A 19,381-nucleotide genomic window follows, 5' to 3' on the forward strand; every position below is an offset into this window, starting at 1 on the left:
TGAAATATAGGATATACAGTGCTGTGGAACTTAATGCAGGTATAGTTCGTTACATTATAATATGTGTATTTATTGCAAGTCTGGATGAGAGTGAATGGGTGGATGTCTGAAAAGAAAGAAAACAAAATTTGAAGAATGCTGTGTCAAACAGGAACCATACTTCCTCGGTTCTGTGTGGGCCTTTTCTCAGCAGCTGTGTTTGCTATCCCAAAGAAATGGAAGATGCCATTGAACATAAGATCATTTCTTTACATGGAAGTTATTATTTGCTAACTGTAGATTTGACATGTGAAGTATTTTGCTGGCCATATACATTTAAACTGAAATTGCTGTTAGTCTGAAAATTAATATTAATTTGGTCTCCTTCTGAGATAGTAGGCCATGTTGACAGCTTCAGGTAGAGACCAATATTTGTCAGTTGATATTGGCCGAGAAAATATGTAAGTTGCTATATTGTTTGTTTCAGCCTCTGGTTCCAGGCAAGTCCTGTGCGAGTACTTGGAGGGAAGTAGGAAAATTTTATTTTCCGATGGCAAATCAATTGGGATCCGTAGCGATTACAATGGTATTGTTCTATTAGATTCAATTCTTCAGCCACCAGTAACAAAGACAGAAGACTTGGTGAAAGTGGAGCTTCTCTGGTCTGAGGTGAGTTTTATGTTCTTTTACTGCCTTTCGCATTATAATTTAATTAATAACATTTTATTACAATAGAAATCTAACAGTGCTTAGCTGGACATCATCATTTACTTTTTAACATTTTAGGTATTATAATAGAAATTTAACCTTGCTGAGTGGTTGGATATTTCATGGAAAGCATTGAATCATCCCAAGCCATTTGGTTTTTCGCTTGCTGTTATTTTTCTACCTTCTTAGATGTTCATTTTATAATGCCCAGGAATGTTATGTATCTGAACCTGACAATGGTGATGCCTGTTTCTGTTGAACAGGAGTATGGCATTTTTTGAAAAGGCTCAGCGGAAGCGTAACAGAGTTCACTAGAGCTTACACATAGCGTTGGTGAAAGTTACTGTCGATTTTCAAAAAATTGCATTTTAGTTGTAAACCAATCTCTATTTTCACAGGAAATGAATCACAGTTCAAAATACCAATTTTTAATTTTCATCCACTACTCTGTGCCAAGAGACCACCAGTGTTCTAACTCCTCATTCAGTAATTAAATGATTATTTACCTTTTAGCAATATAATTTATTGAAAGTTCACGACTAATACAGCAATGCAACAGAACAACTTCCCACAATACATAAATTAATATACATATAACTGCTACAGTTAAATGCGATTGTAGTTCTCAATCACAAAAAAGATAAAAGGAATAAACAAACTTACCTCCTTACAGCAAGCTTGGCAGAAGACTAATCTTCCATCTGTTGTGAAATTGGGATCCTCTGTGATCCACAGCTTCAGCCAGTGTTACTTCGACGATTTTTCTTTGGGCATTGCCGCAGACACACTTCTTCTTCACAATAAATCACAACATAGTTTTGACGTTGATTGGTTCTCGCATATGTCTTAGGAGTATCGTAAACTATAATCTTCATATCCGTATTGACGAACTACACAATTATAAATAGGAAAAGAATTCCACCTTATCAATACTTGTTTTGACAAACTTTAAAATACGGTACAGTCAAAAGGCATGAAATAGGCAATTATACTCCAAATAGGCACAAACACCTTAACTAGGCATTTATAGGCACAATAAAACCGACAATTATAATAAGCAAGTATTGATCAATTCTGAAGCGTTATATGCCTCAGAAACCTTAATCATTGGTGGTGGATCTTTAACCAAAGACATTGAGCAATAAGAAAGGAAAATTTTACGAAAAATTTTGGAATATGGAGAAAAAATCATCCCAGGAGATATATTGTCATTCTGAAAAAATTTCTCACACTTTTCGGAAAAGACGATTGAAATTTTATGGACACATTATCAGAATGAACATTAACAGGCTAACTAAAAGAATTTTCAACCTGGCCCTCTTGTCTAAAACCAAGAACAGCTGGCTTTGTGAAATTGAAACAGATCTCCAGGAAATCAACATTTCAGAAGACATTGTACAGGACAGATGTAAATTCAGAACCAAAATCGACAATCACCACTTTGAAGACAAACCCAACACCAGAGCTACTATAACTTGGACAGAAGAACAAAGGAAGAAGCTCAGCGAGAGGATAAAGAGATTTTGGGAGGAAAAGAAGGCCAACACATCAGCTAAGCAAGTTCAACCGTGCTCCTGAGTAGGGCATAACGATGTAAAAAAAAAAAAAAAAAAAATGCAAGTATTGATAAGGTGGTATTCCTTTCCTATTTATAATTGTATATATGTCTTAGGAGGTTGGAGGGGTTGAAGTCTTCGAGGTCAAATTGTTCCTTGTTTCTCCTGATGGAAATTTCCCAAGAACTATTTCTGGTGACTTCCGAGAACTCCCATTTTTGCTTGTGGGGTGAACAGATATTGAGAAATGAGAAGACAATTCTGTCAAGCACACTGGCTACAATATAATGCACAGGAAGAAAGTAGGCTTCTTTAAAATACAGTCAAAAGGCATCAACTAGGCAATTATACTCCAAATAGGCACAAACACCTGAACTAGGCATTTATAGGCACAATAAAACCAACAAAATCTAGCTAAAAAGACCCTAAAACAGCTTTATATCTCAAAAGCCTATGTTTCTGAACACAGGAATAAAATAGGCAAGTTACCATCTCTACTGATTACCCCGAATTGAGCAGGGATATTTTAGTCGCCTTGACAAAGAATACTGCAAACTGTGCCAAATGTACAGAAAACAGCAACACTGTTCAACCTGGAAGATGAACTAAATAACTGAAGCTTCCATCAGTTCTAAGATACTTTATAATCTCCTATATCTTTATCGTTATCTCTCCTTACCCGAATATCAGTAACTCCTAACACATCCAGATGCATCCTCTTTACTGACTCAGAAAGTTCTACTTTCTTTTTTCCAACATCCCTCTTAATATGAATAGCTCCACATTGAATTCCTTTTCATTCGCCAGGTTGTTTCCAAGGACTCCTTTGCTTGTTAATGGAATTGGGACTCCGTTACTCGCTTAGGTCCAATGCTTGCTTGAAATATTCTGAGCTCGGCAAATTCTGTGAAGCAATATGCTACACTTCCTACCTCCTGTTCCAACAATGGTGGTAGCTCATCTTGATGAAATCGCAGGTAGCGTTCTCCCGTTAGATGGCCCTCAAAGAATTGGGGACCAATATTCAAGGTTATAAACTTCATAGTTGATTCCATATTGAGTTAAGATTACACATAAAATAAATACAAAATTTTTAATCCACCTTCTCAATAATGCAATGTTTACAAAAACATTACAATGTGCTATTACAAGGTACTAGTTTTGGTCCCATAAGGACCATCATCAGCCTAGCCAAGATACATAAGTGTATACCATAGTCCTAAAACAGAGTTATGCGGTGAGAGGAGAGATGAAAGAATGGACTGGGGATGTGGTAGAATGATATACATATAAAATGGTGAAAATATGAACTGCTGTAGAAGTAGGGAAGTTATGTTGAACAGTGACAAATAAAATCTTTTGGTATATGTCTCGTAAAATTACAATATTAAACAACAATTATCTCAAAATTGAATAAAATAATCTCTAGTTGACGAATAGTCCAAGGCTGCACATTTAAAAATTGGTTTATGCCGAATTTCAAACAATGTCCAATGTTTCTATTAAGTTCTAGAAGATATGAAATTCAACATTGGCGCAGAGGGAATTATTTTGTCCAATAAATCCACAACAGAGGTTAAATGTTCACAAAACTGTTGGACATATCTTGTGGTAGATTGAAATCTTGCTGTGTTACAGAGGAGCAATCCCAATTCAATAGGAACCAAATGAACCTGGAGAAAAGAAAGTTTGAATTAACGCAAGAAAGAATTGAAATGAGGGGACGAGACTGGCAAAAAAAGAGAACAAACATTGAGGGCTCATCTTGCGCAGCGTGAAACAAGCTTGCCAGTTGAGTGCAACTAACAGAGTGAGAACAGCGTAAAGCAGAAGGGAAGGAAGTTAGTTAGGGGAGGAGCATAGAATGACATAAGTGGGGAGGGGCGGGGAAATTGGAAGTGGCTTAAGGCAAGGTAGGTGGGAGGGAAGATTGTGATGTTTGTGTTGGCGGGGGACCTTTAATTGACTTAAAGAAAGAATTTTGGTCTACTGACTTGCCTTTTCTGAAATAAGTGATGGAAAGATCAAAGAAAATACTGTATTAGGTTTCTCGGTTATTTCATTGAGATTGTAGTTAGCGTTAAAGTATTGGTCCAAATGTATATAAAAATTCTCAATTATATTAAGTGGAGGGCCTTTATTAGCTATTTCAAGGATATCCACGTCTAATTCGATGTTTGTAAATTTATGATTATAGTTGGCCATATGTTGGCCGACAGCCGAAAATTTGTTATATTTGACTGCATTGAAGTGTTCCGAGTATCTTATATTAAAGCTTCTACCGGTTTTCCCTACATAAGAAATATTACAACAGGAGTTACATTTGAGCCTGTAAACACCTGATTTTGCGTGCTTGTTAACAACAAAAAGAAACACCGTATTACGTCACAAACTATCATAACTCAAAATAAGACTAATAAAATTTGGTTGAAATATGAAATTAGATTTTTGTACAGGAAAAAATCATTCCTTAATCACAAACTATATGAGTCTCACCTTGCAGCAACAAAACTACTATCTAATGCGCATTGGACACTTTTCTTCCAACTAGTTGAAGACAAATTTTAGCCAGGAAACAACATAATTTGGAGAATAAATTGGAAAAATTAAAGAGATCAAAATTGTACGGCAATCAAATCAGACACTTTAGCAGACCAGTGGATGATTGTAATCAGTTCCATCCACCTGTAATCAATTTTTCCAAAACACCCCTAAGTGAAAAACGAAATAATTTTAGCTAACTGACCCAATTTGAATACAATCATTTCAACTGTCACAGTGTTAACAGAATCATAACTAGCCATCTCAAAAATGCCATTAGATACACAAGATGAATTAAGATATGAGGTAAAAAAGATGCTCAACAACATTATTTTTCATAATAATTCACCTAATTTCCCCGCTAACACTAGTAATAAGAAAGTACAAGCTGATCAGAAACTTCTACATGCCCTAAATAAGAAAATAAAAGACAGTGATTTAATTGTGACTAAAGCCGACAAAGGCAACACGACAATAATTATCGATAAGAATGAATATATCAGTAAAAACTTCAGATTTTTTCAAAGATGGTTCTTTTTCTGTAATCAAAAAAGATCCCATGCAAAAAGTTCAAAGACTCCTCAAACAAACTTTAAAAAACACTTCTTTCCTGCTTACCGAATATGAAAAAAGTCAGCTCATAAGTATGAACCCATGGCTTCCTACGGCCAGAGCTCTTCCTAAGATACATAAGGCCGGTGTTCCCATTCGAACAATCATTAATTTTAGACCGAGTCCTTTGTACAAAACTTCACAATTCATCCAAAATTTCCTAAGGAAAAACTACCAATTCTTATCTAAGAAGTCCATTAAAAACCCATATGAATTAATAGACAAACTAAACAACTTCAGCATGCAACCTGACTACTCACTTCACTCTTTTGATATTGTAAATATGTACCCCAGCATCCAAATTTCCAAATTAATTCCCATCATTGAAAATAACCTAAATAAAAATAGTCATTTGAGTAAATTAGAAATTCAAGATTTTGTTACGTTGCTTAAATCGGTTGTAAACAATAACTTTTTCACGTTTAATGGCACCATCTACCAACAGAACGGTCTGGCAATGGGTTCACCGGCCTCAGGTATTCTCGCAGAAATTTATCTGGACTTTCTTGAAAACACTAAAATCAACAACAGTTTTGATAATATCCCTTTTTGGGCTAGGTATGTCGATGATGTCTTGGTAGTTATAAATGAGAACTTAGATGACGCCCATACCACTCTTCAAGCTCTAAACAACATTGACTCTCATATTAAATTTACCTTGGAGTCAGAAACAGATCAAAAGATCAATTTTCTAGACCTTACTATTATTAGACATCCGGAATCTTTAACCTATAAAATTTATAGAAAACCCACTCAATCGGCTGTTACAATTCGACAAGATTCAGCTCACCCCCACCCTCACAAAAAAGCAACATATAACAGCCTTGTTCACAGAGCATTCAATGTACCCATGACTAAGAAAGATCTTTATACTGAACTGAATACTATCCGTAGCATAGCAAGATTCAATGGCTTCAGCAGCCATTTCATAGAAAGTATTATCAACAAACATAAATTCCGTCCCAAAAACACACTTAAAAAAGAACTACCTAAATACGAATCCTTTTATACTTTCATTTACACTAACGAAATTTATAAGATCACTAATATTTTAAAGAAAAAAAGCGTAAAAATAGCTTTTAAAACCAACAACAACAAAACACACATTTTACATAATACATCACACATTAATAAAGTTAACAAGTACGCAAAATCAGGTGTTTACAGGCTTAAATGTAACTCCTGCTCTAATATTTCTTATGTAGGGAAAACCGGTAGAAGCTTTAATATAATATACTCGGAACACTTCAATGCAGTCAAATATAACAAATTTTCGGCTGTCGGCCAACATATGTTCGACTATAATCATAAATTTACGAACATCGAATTGGACATGGATATCCTTGTAATAGCTAATAAAGGCCCTCCACTTAATATAATCGAGAATTTTTATATACATTTGGACCAATACTTTAACGCTAACTACAATCTCAATGAAATAACCGAGAAACGTAATACAGTATTTTCTTTGATCTTTTCATCACTTATTTCAGAAAAAGCAAGTCACTAGACCAAAATTCTTTCTTTAAGTCAATTAAAGGTCCCCCGCCAACACAAACATCACAATCTTCCCTCCCGCCTACCTCGCTTTAAGCCACTTCCCATTTCCCTGCCCCTCCTCACTTACGTCATTCTATGCTCCTCCCCTAACTAACTTCCTTCCCTTCTGCTTTATGCTGTTCTCACTCTGTTAGTTGCACTCAACCAGCAAGCTTGTTTCACAATGCGCAAGGTGAGCTCTCAATGTTTGTTCTCTTTTTTTGCCAGTCTCGTCCCCTCATTTCAATTCTTTCTTGCGTTAACTCAAACTTTCTTTTCTCCAGGTTCATTTGGTTCCTATTGAATTGGGATTGCTCCTCTGTAACACAGCAAGATTTCAATCTACCACAAGATATGTCCAACAGTTTTGTGAACATTTAACCTCTGTTGTGGATTTATTGGACAAAATAATTCCCTCTGCGCCAATGTTGAATTTTATATCTTCTAGAACTTAATAGAAACATTGGACATTGTTTAAAATCTGGCATAAACCAATTTTTAAATGTGCAGCCTTGGACTATTCGTCAACTAGAGATTATTTTATTCAATTTTGAGATAATTGTTGTTTAATATTGTAATTTTACGAGACATATACCAAAAGATTTTATTTGTCACTGTTCAACATAACTTCGCTACTTCTACAGCAGTTCATATTTTCACCATTTTATACGTAGGGGAGACCGGGGCAAGATGACGAATCAACCATAACTTTTGTAGTATTCTGTTCACTAAGTTGGCTACCATGTGACCTTGGGCCCGATATCTCACAGGTAAAAAAAACTCGTGTCCTCATCCCGAGGCGGTGCAGCTCTTTTTAGGCACACCCCCAATGGAGGTGAGCTGCATGTACCAGTCCAACCACATACCAGCCCTCCTGCCATTCTTAAATTCCTGGCAGTACCGGGAATCGAACCCGGAATCTCACAGGTATAACTTACACATAGAAGGAAATTCCTTTCAGTCTGAGACATGCAGTGGTAGGGGGGGGGGGTGTCTGCCTGGCGCTGTCGCACTAAAATATCTGAGGTATGTGCAGTAAGCTTTTACTACTAGTGTGCTCACAATACGAATTAACTGTTTTATTTTCTTTAAATGTCAATGTATTTCTTACTTACTTCAGTGTTAACTGAATCTTGATTGTAAAATGTCTGTCGATGATAAGGACAAACCGCTTCCTAAGCAACCTGGGGCAAGATGACGGGGGCAAGTTGACGAATTCGTCATCTTACCCCAGGCCAGCTAAAGGCTACACGTAGTCACCCGTTCCCTTGCGCTAATACAGAAATGCCTAGAAATTATCAGCGGAAGACGGACAGACCTATCACAACGAGGAAAAAGAGTTAGGAGATCAGCATCCATTATAACCAGCACACCCATGAAGGACATGCTTCAACAAAAATAAATGCTGAAGAAAGAGTAGGAATGTAAAACCCAGAGAAGAAAAGTAGCCAGGCAGCTAGGCTTCATAACTGAATCTGACAATAATCGGCTGCAAGAAAATGCTGCATGTCCTGTGTGTGAAGAAAAGTATGTTCATCCTCCAAATAAAGACTGGATTCAGTGTGATAACTGTAAAGTGTGGTGGCATGAAGACTGCTCAAGTTATGAAGGCAGTGGACGGTTTCTCTGTGATATGTGCGGAGTATATTCTTCTTCTTCTTAATCTGTTTACCCTCCAGGTTCGGATTTTCCCTCGGACTCAGCGAGGGATCCCACCTCTACCGCCTCCCTCAAGGGAAGTGTCCTGGAGCTTCAGACTTTGGGTCGGGGATACAACTGGGGAGAATGACCATTACCTCGCCCAGGCGGCCTCACCTGCTATGCGGAACAGGGGCCTTGTAGAGGGATGGGAAGACTGGATAGGACAGGCAAGGAAGTGGGAAGGAAGCGGCCGTGGCCTTAAGTTAGGTACCATCCCGGCATTTGCCTGGAGAAGTGGGAAACCACGGAAAACCACTTCTAGGATGGCTGAGGTGGGAATCGAACCCACCTCTACTCAGTTGACCTCCCGAGGCTGAGTGGACCCCGTTCCAGTCCTCGTACCACTTTTCAAATTTCGTGGCAGAGCCAGGAATCGAACCCGGACCTCCGGGGGTGGCAGCTAATCACGCTAACCACTACACCACAGAGGCGGACGTGGAGTATATTCCAGTTTAAAACTGTTTTCTTCAGAGTTCTTGTATTCAGTGTAGTAATTTTAGCAGGAACTTCTAAAAATTATTTTTAATTTACTTTGAATTATTTTAACATTTTTCAAATATATGTTCTTTAGAAATCTATGTCCTTGTGTAGTACATAATTAAAATCAAGTCACTTCAAGTTTTCATGGCGTGTTTTACAAATTTCAGTGAAATTTTATGTTGAAGCAGTTGAGAAAAATGCTCGTCATCTTACCCCAATAGGTTCGTCAACTTACCCCGGGCACGGGGCAAGATGACGAATTTACATAAAATTAAACTTTACTACTTTATGAAAAAGCTATTAAAACTAGAACTTTGAAAATTGCAGAACTGTTGCATTAAAAGATAGGCTGTAATACACACGTCATTACAGGCGTAAAACACGCCATATTCTGGTGGAATGTTGAAACGAACCTTATCACCGTCAACTTGCCCCGGTCTCTCCTATATCATTCACATCCCCAGTCCATTCTTTCATCTCTCATCTCACTGCATAACTCTGTTTTAGGACTATGGTATACACTTATGTATCTTGGCTAGGCTGATGATGGTCCTTATGGGACTGAAACTAGTACCTTGTAATAGCACATTGTAATGTTTTTGTAAACATTGCAGTATTGAGAAGGTGGATTAAAAATTTTGTATTTATTTTATGTTGGAGACCAATAGGTGATCACCTACAATGCCACACTATATGTTCATTCTCCACTGTACCTCAAAAGCTGTCTGTTACAACCATTGGGGTTTATTCATACTCCAGTAGTGCTTATTATGTGATTAATGGTTCCATTGCTTCGTCCGTAAATAAGATGGTTGCTGGAAAGGCAGGATCAGTGTCCACATGCTGTAGGTTCCATTGACAGAACCCCACCAAGGCTTCAAAACCATTACCGTGGAACTCCTGGTGTAAATTCGGATGGTACTGGTGAAACTGCAGGGAATGCAAAATCATCATAAGCAGTGCCCGGCTGATTTTAGTCTCCTGTGAAGTTGTTAGTGTGAGGGTTATCCCAAATAGCATTCAATATAACCTTTTCATTGTGAGGCGACCTCACGTGATCATCTTCAAGAGTCCTGTCCTTCCCTGGGACACAGTAGCCTGCAGACATCTTTCCACACTCTGAAAGGCCATGTCTATTGGTTGTTTATCCAGATAGCATTCTCGATAGAGGTGTTGTGCCTGGTATGCATTCTGTTTAGCTTCTCCCTAGATGAGCAACATATCCACATACAGTACTTGTCTCTAGTAGGCATCATGAGAGAGTGAATAAGCTTTGTTTTTTTGTTATGATTTTCTGCGAATGAGGGGAGTTTGCAGAGCTACATACCTACTTGCCTTTGCATGTTGTTTTCTTTCCAATGGGTACACTTTGCCCTACCTGTGTCCTCCAAAGCTTGGAACACGTACAATATAGGTAACTGGTTGCCTGTGTCCTAGCCACAGACCATCACCTCCTCGTCCTTGTCCAACCCAGATCCCTACCTTATGCCATGACACCAATGGCCCTCTACAGGGCCACATAAACAAATGAGCTGGTAGAAACTTTCAAGTATGTAATCTTGCCAAATCTCAGGCAATTTGTTATTCAAATCTCCGTACCCTCATGCACTGCCTGCTATCACATCTCTGACCTTGCCCCTCCCGCGTGAGCTATTGCAACGGCTTGAAACACAGTGGGTAGTTCCCAGCGTATATGAAACCTGGCATGTGTATGCACCTCCTGTTGTAAGGTGTTCTTTGCATATGTGCTTGTTTTTGGTTTAATTTAGGGTACCCATAATGTGGTAATAAGGGCTGCCTCTCCAAGGCTGTAAAGGCGAGCTCGGTTGACCCGGAAGAACATGGGTTCGATTGTCGAAAAATTTAAGAAACAAGATTTCCGCTTCTGGAGGTGCACATGGCCCTGATGTTCACTCACCCTACCAAAAATGAGTACCCAGTTAAGTCCTGGGGGGCAAAGGAGGCCGGCCATAGGGCTAACCACTCTACCCGACCAAATGCCGAGGTTGTGAATAGTGGAGGTCTTTACCTTCCACACCTACCGGGGCCTTCATAGCCTGTACGGAGATGACTTCGCTTTGCTTGACAATGAACTAATAGTGGTTTTCATGATTCCGACTGTTTTCTAGCCCGTGACCGCACATCTCATTATACTGTCCTGGTTTGGGGAGAGGGACTGATGTATTTCACAATTGTAGTAAACACAGCAGGTTGCAAAGGAACTAGATCACAAAGGGTGGGTGGACCACCCATTATAAATACAAAAGCAGATCATGGTTTTTAATGTGTCATTCTGCTGCTGAAGTATACCTAAAAAAAAAAAAAAAAATTGAAACCAATCATCCAGAGCTAGGCTGATAAACGCCTGGGAGGGAGGGGAATGAGGAGGCATGTCGTACAATATTTGACCCAGTAAAATTACAGCAGTAATATTACGTAGGCTGATCAACAAAGACTGAGACTGACTTTTTTCTGTAGCTTCCGTGATAGCTTCCTATCTGTAACATAAACGTTTGAAAAGAGCAAGTTTAATGTGTAATGTCCGTAGGCGGCAGCACTCTTGTATCAGCAGGTTGGTAGTAATGCTCTCTTGTGTAGACGCTATGTGCATTTTGCATACCAGACAATGGAGGTGACCAGAATGCAGTTCCCCTTCACACTACTGTTACAGCAGCATACTACACGTCAGTATTGGCTATACTGAGGAAGCTCATTGAACTGAAACGGCCAGAGCTTTCTTGGACTGGGTGGCGACTTCATCATAACAATGCACAGCCTCATGTCGCAAATCAAGATGTGCAGTTTCTGGCTCGATTCAGCATTACCTGTGTACCCCGTCCGTCTTATAGCCCTGATCTTGCACCCTTTGATATTTTTTGTTCCCATCACTAAAGGCAAAGCTTAGGGGCATTCGATTTGAGAACTCTGAAGCAGTGCTCAAGCTAAGTGAGGCGATTCTCGAGGACCTGACAAAGAATGGTCTACAGCATGTGTTCAAGTACTGGCAGAGATGCTATAAAAAGTGCATTGAAGTAGGAGGGGACTACTTTGAAAAGATCATGTAAACAGTGAAATGGAGTGATAAACATCTGTGAAAAAATCAGTCTCCGTCTTAGTTGATCAGCCTTCGTATACGCATTCCTCAAAATTTCAAACATTTTGTTAATATTATTCCTATATTTATACCCCAAGTGTCGGGCAGTGAAAAATACTCTACCCCCTAAGAGAACCAAGGATTTCAGGTGGATGAGTTCTCTCAGGTCCCCTCAGTGTAGGAAATGTCAGTGGAACCCATCATGAAGCGTCTGTCTGCAAGTTAGGTGTGGCTGCAGAAGGCGTCTGTACTCCATGTTTGGAGCGGTCGCATCACCTGCTGGCAGCAGCTCTAAAATGCCTTTGGGAGTGGCAAACCCATCATAATAAAAGCCTAAAGTGAGTGCAAATCCTTTGTGGCCTCGGAAAATGCTAGGGCATACCCTGCAAACAACATGCAGTTCTTCTGGTACTGGGGGAGCTCTGAGAAGTAGGCGACCAAGATCACAATGTATCTGAATCAGGACAGCCAACATCCTAACCCTGACATATTAAAACCAAAGAGCTGATAGAGTTCATGAAAGAGAAGGACACAGCCATACTTGGCTATAGTGAAACATAATGGAGAGGAAGATTGGAAAGAAAACTGAAGGAAGGTTAGAGACTTCTTTACAGTGGAGAACAGGATTCAGTAAATGGAGTAGGAATGATCATCGGGAAGGTTAAACTGAAATATGTGGAGGTGAAAATCAGTGACAGAATTATCATAGCAAGGATGAAATTGGAGACAGGAACAGCAGATCTGTTTCAATTATATGCTCCAGAAACTGACAATAGAGAATACAGAATATTTTCTCAAAGAAATGGAGAAACACATTGAAGGAAGACATGGAAGTAATTATAATGGGAGATCTGAATACATAAGTGGGAAGAGAAGAGATTCTGGGGCCATATGGATATGACAACAAGAATCAAGAAGAGGATATGTTGATGGACTTTTGCTGGAGGAACCAACTAATAATTGGAAACACTTGGGTCAGGAAGAAAATTAGCCAGAAGATTACCAGGTATGGATGGGGAGACAGAAGAACGAAAACATTGGTTGATTACGTGTTAATGGAAAAAAGGACATCAGAAAGACCTTACAGATGTACCAGCTGTGCCTGAGGAAGCCTATGGGGGTGACCATAGAGCAGTGATAGCAAAGTTGAAAGTAGGCAAAGTCACAAAACTAAAAAAAAAATGAGAAAGATTAGGAGGTTAAAGGAAAAGGAGGTTGGGGGAGGGTTTAGGAAAGAAGTAAAAAAAGTTATAGGAAGGACAGATACGTCATGTTGAACAGGAATAGAATAATTTTGAGAGTGCATTTGCGAGTTGTGCAGAGAAAACTTGTGGCAGAACATCAGGAAAGGTAAGAGAGGAAGAGACATCATGGTGGAATGGTGAAGTGAAAAATAGGAAAGCAAGAAAAATTGGAGAGAAGTACTGAAGACAGTAGAACAAGATACATAGATGTGAAAAGAGTTTGCAAGAAAAAAAAAAGTAGTAGCCATAGAAAAGTTGGTAACATTCACTCAGGGAGTAAAGGATAATATGAACTGTGGGGAAGAAAAGTATTTGGTATTATAAGAAACTGTAGGAATGAAATGGTGGTCATAGGGTTTGTGAAGAATAGAGGAGGAGTAATACTGACAAAACCATAAGAGCTCATAAAAGGATGGAAAGAATACTGCAGTGAACTGCTTGCATCCGGGAGATAGTGGGTTCGAACCCCACTGTCGGCAGCCCTGAAGATGGTTTTCTGTGGTTTCCCATTTTCACACCAGGCAAATGCTAGGGCTGTACCTTAGTGAAGGCCACGGCCGCTTCCTTCCCATTCCTAGGCCTTTCCTATCCCATCGTTGCCATAAGACCTATCTGTGTCGCGACGTAAAGCAAAAAACAAAAAACCCAGTAAACTGCTGAACATGAGAGACAAGACATGTGGAGAAGGTGTCTAGGCAACAGGAATAGAAGTGACAGAGATGGAATTGGGTATTGCAATAACAGAGGTGGAATGGGCAGTTAAAAATATGTAGATGGGAATAGTTGAAGTAGCCATAGAAATGATCAAGGCTGCAGGACCAGCGGGACTCCACTGGACTAATAGAATACTCAAGTGTGTGTGGAGAGAAAAAATAATGCTCGGGGATTGGAAAAAGGGGGGTAATAATAGCAATATGGAAGAAAGCAAATTAAAAGATGTGTGGTAGCTACCAAGGAGTCATCATCTTCCATTTTGCTAAGAAACTGGAAAGAAAAATTGGAGAAAAGCTGGAAAGTCGGTAATATACAAGGGATATTTCTTTTCTGTAATGACATAGTGTAAAACAAAAGCTAAAGGTTTCCAGGTATTCAATAGTTTTTGTTGTAACGTTAAAAATGTTACATATATTTGTTGAAACTAGTTTCGGTCTTACCAGACACCATCATCAGTCAACATCAAACTAAAGGCAAGGCATAAATAAATAACAAAAATATATGCATATGAAGCAAGCAAATATATATGTATATTTGCATTGGAGAGAAACCATGTTTGCCTCCACCCGGTGTCGTTTGTAAAAGGGGAGATGATGATGATGATGATGATGATGATGATGATTCCTACATTTAATATTATGCTAATGCTCTCTTGATTCCTGTTCATGGATATTATTTTCCATAGTACATAGTACAGAGCGAGAGGGTAACGGGCGAGTTGGCCATGCGGTTAGGGGCAGCTAGCTGTGAGCTTGCATCCGGGAACTAGTGGGTTCGAATCCCACTGTCGGCAGCCCTGAAGATGGTTTTCCCGTGGTTTCCCATTTTCACACCAGGCAAATGCTCGGGCTGTATTTTAATTAATGCCACGGCCGCTTCCTTCCCGTTCCTAGGCCTTTCCTATCCCATTGTTGCCATAAGACTTATCTGTGTCGGTGCGACGTAAAGCCAAAAAAAAAAAGTCTTCACTATAGTAACACCAGCCGGAACTTGTGGCAATACAGTGCTTCCACACCTTTGCTCGGCACCACGTGCTGATAGCTGTTTTTAAATGCAAATGTTCTTAATAGAAGTGTAATTCATCACTCTTAGTTTGCCTGCTGATTCCCTTGCAATGGCTGGACCAAAGCAACAACAACTATCTTGCCATGATCACTTGTTATTTATGCTAGTTTAAGTGAATGTTATCAGCAATGGTTCAAACCAGAGATATTGTATGTACCAACATTTCAAAGAATAAAGAAATAGACTAGAGTAGGTAGTATTAGAGTCCTGACGAATCTTATGGGATGTTGGTAAAACTAATACCGAGTCAGGCAGCAGTTAAAATATGTCAGAGTGTTAAGATATCTTACAGGAGAGGAAAAAGGGACACTGAGTCAGATCAACTTGTAGTTAAGGGAGAAGCACTGGAAAAATTTATGCTATGAGCCCTGACTTGTGGTCATTGAGAGCACCCCTGCATCTCAGACCTCTTCACCTTTCATGTACCTATACTTAAGTTGATCTTAAGAAGTTGTAACTGTGTAATAATTTCATGAAATTTAAGTACGTTAAAGTGCAAAAACACTTAAGTTCATAAAAAACAAAAGAACCTTGAAAGAGTAGAGGTATGTATTCTCATTTCAGACCAAAATCTGTACTATTCTATACATTTTTTTTTGAAATTTGTACAATGAAATACTTGCATTGAGGGAAGATATTTACACTATAAAAATTTCACACTTAAGGTATCCTAAATAATTGAAGACCTCGAGGGAAAAATAATGATAACCCTCAAATTTTAAAATTTTCAGTTTTTTGTAGTAAACAGTTCTATCCAACATGAGTTTCATTTTTATCAAGAATCTAGTTGATTTAATGAGAGATGGCAGCACAATTCAGCTTCATTTTTATAACAAGCTACATGTCTCTGCAGTAAACAATGACAACCCATATTTCCAAGATGGCAGATGTGCTTTCTGCCAAACAAAATGTCATTTATGGTACCAAAAACAATGAAGTTGAGGAGTTTATGGAGGAAGATGACAGTTTAAAGGATCTGGAATACGTTGAAACCCACAAATATTATGGAAGTTCATCTGGAAGTAGTGAATAGTATGTTTTTGAGATGGCTAGCAGCTTTGTTTACCATATGGTTTTGAGTGTGGGTTATAACTTTTTACGTGCTGTGATGTAAAATACCTTTTGCAAAAGTATTAGCATTAGTATTCATTATTATTATCATCAAATCGTGCTAACATGTACAATTAGCTAGTGTCATTATACTGAAATTTTATAAACATAACCGCTCTTTACACGTCCTTTATGTGACTCCGTGGGTTATAACTTTTTTCACTTGTTGATGTACCGGTGCTATGTAGGTTATAATTAGTTTACCTGTTATTTTCTTTAAAATAATTGGGTAACTGCATTATATGACATTTAAAAAAAGCTTACGGAAATCTCTTTAACATGCCGGGTTGGGTAGCTTAGGCGGTAGAGCACTAGCTTTCTGACCTTAAGTTACCGGGTTTGATCTAGGCTCAGTGGGGTGGTATTTTAAGGCGCTCAGATACGCAGCTTCGTGTCGGCAGATTTACCGGCACAGTAAAACCTCCTGCAGGACAAAAATTCAGCATCTTGGCGTATCCGAAAACAGTAAAAGAAGTTAGTGATATGTAAATGCAATAACATTATATTAATTTCTTTTTTAACTTAGTTAATTTTATTAAACATAAGTCTACATTCAGAATTTTTCTTCCTTTTCTAGGGCTGTAAGGAAAGTGCTTTAATGAGTACCACCAGTATACTCTGAATTTGATGGTAGTTTGAAGTGCAGTGGTACAAACAGTACAGAAATGTTCATTGATGAGGAGGATGATGAGCGCTGGATAAGTCCAGTTGCGAGTGAGAAAGACTACTTAAGTGACATTAATCAAAGTATTTTTTTATTGTAATTGTGTTACTAACTTGTTTCTTTGTGTACGTATTTTCGTATATTTCACAGAGATGTTTTCTTGTATTGTACATTGTTCACAACTTTATCCACATTGCATGTAAATAATTATAACCCTCTAATTGATAGGCACATTCAGTGTTAAATAAACTCTAATTCCCTATAATACTGGTTTTCAATGCATTTTTTCTCCAGGATGTTATAAAGGAGGACTACATGTACCACTGACTTGAGTAATTTTGTTTCAAAGATAAGAAATATTAGCAGTAAATATTTTTTGAAAATTAATTTCATTATATCTCAGAACTTACAAAATCACTATTTTCCCCCAAGGTCTTCAATTGTCAAAAACTCCAAAAGTTTGCATAAATTTCCATAAATCATAGCTTTCTGGAAAATAGTTCAATTCCAATTATTTTTGTGCATAATTCGTCCTAATAATGCTTATAATGTGATGAAGTAAACAGAATATAAGAATTTACTGATATAATTTTTTTGATATATTTCTCATGGTGCTCAACATTTTAGAATATTTGGGTTTGTTTTTTTCCTTTGGTACCATTTTATCATAGTCTTATTTAATATTATGTTTAGTTCAAAACATTCTATGTCTAATAAGCTTCAGTCTGACATATCAAGGTACTCTCTCTATAACTTAAAATTTGAAGACACGATCATTTTTCGAATTATGAAAAATGTGGAGAAATTCATTGTGTGGAAAATTGAATTTGAATCTTGAAGTTTATTTCGGGATTGAAATGACTTACTTGGCTAATTAAAACCCTCCTGATGCATAAGTAGGTCCCTCTTGTTGTAGTTTGTCCTCTTTAAGTCATTTTCTTCCTCTGAGATACCTTCTCTGTTGTTTCTGCTCCAGGGTGCTCTGCTTTTTTTAAATTTTTTTTTTCCAAGTCGTTCTTTATCTGCTGTCTTTGCAGCAGCTTAACTGAGTGATGTTCACCTTTTGTAGCACATATAATTCACTCACACTGCCACAGTTATAACGGATCACAGCATCCATTGTCCGGCTCCATGGCTAAATGGTTAGCGCGCTGGCCTTTGGTCACAGAGGTCCCGGGTTCGATTCCTGGCAGGGTCTGGAATTTTAACCATCATTGGTTAATTTTGCTGGCACAGGGGCTGGTTGTATGTGTTGTCTTCATCATCATTTCATCCTCTTCACGACGTGCAGGTCACTTACGGGCGTCATATCGAAAGACCTTCACCTGGCGAGCCAAACTTGTCCTCGGACACTCCCAGCACTAAAAGCCATACGCCATTTCATTTCATTTACAGCATCCATTATGCCTAATCTCAGAGTTGAGAGTCCTATATAAGTGTCTTTTGGACATCGACACTATGTTATTTAATCGAATGGCTCATTGCAATTTTGCGTCAATCCATGCAGACATTTTCCCAACATCTCCCTACTGCCGAGTCTTTCATAAACTGGCTTTACTTGGAGAATATCCCAAGGTATGCCTGGCTTGTACTTGTAGCTGTTGAGTTTGTGTTCAGTTTTAGCTCGCTGATAAGAGCACAAACTTTCACTTCCTTCAGGACACCTGTGGTTTGTAGGCTTCTCTTTGGTTGCTGTTAAATGGTATAAAGTTGACCAAATGCCATCATACATTGCTTCTATGCTGGAGGTATTGTTTCAAAGTGCAATGCTAAAGTAATTTTGCATTTTATCAATGAGAGCACCTGTCAGTTTCCCTTTGCCCTTAGCTTCTTTTCCTGTGCCAGCTTGCGCAGCGCTGTTCCCAATGTCTTCTGCTAATGCCCAACACATTCTAGTTTGTTTATTTGCTTCCCATTGTAAGGATCAGTCTCTACCACAGCTTTGTAGCTCTTTGAGTCTCCATCCCCATACTAGTCTATGTACTCCAGCCCTCTTTTTGTTACTGAGCGACCAAAAATCACTGTGGCACCCCCTGGTTCCATATTTGGTGATGATCCACTGTAGTTTTTCATGCATACTGCAGTGTGATCTGCTTGTCAGGCAAGGTAGGATGGTGACTTTTCGTCGTCATTTGAATATACCTTACATCCTACACAACTCTTGGACATTACTTCAACATCAATAACTTTATCAGTGTCCACTGACAATGCTGCTACCTCACCAGAGAGTGAAGAATGTCCTGTTTAGTGCTAAGTGCCATTGACAGTCACACCACATTCATTATTGGGTCGTTTTAGTTTTATTTCTTCTGCAGCATCTTTTATTATTTCTTCAGCAACTTCAGTGGTAACTTCAGCCAGAATCTTGACATCT

At 38.6% G+C, this 19,381-nt stretch overlaps 1 protein-coding gene across 1 annotated transcript in view; it reads left to right on the top strand.

Annotated features, from left to right (window-relative positions):
- The window catches only part of Bruce (BIR repeat containing ubiquitin-conjugating enzyme), a 1,406,664-nt gene that overhangs the window by 16,113 nt on the left and 1,371,170 nt on the right, over positions 1-19,381 (top strand). Inside the window, exon 3 of the mRNA XM_068225988.1 lies at positions 480-648. Coding sequence (XP_068082089.1) covers positions 480-648 — 169 coding nt within the window. The remainder of the gene's footprint in view (positions 1-479; positions 649-19,381) is intronic.

This window comes from Anabrus simplex, chromosome 2, assembly GCF_040414725.1.
Source record: "Anabrus simplex isolate iqAnaSimp1 chromosome 2, ASM4041472v1, whole genome shotgun sequence".
NCBI lineage: Eukaryota > Metazoa > Arthropoda > Insecta > Orthoptera > Tettigoniidae > Anabrus > Anabrus simplex.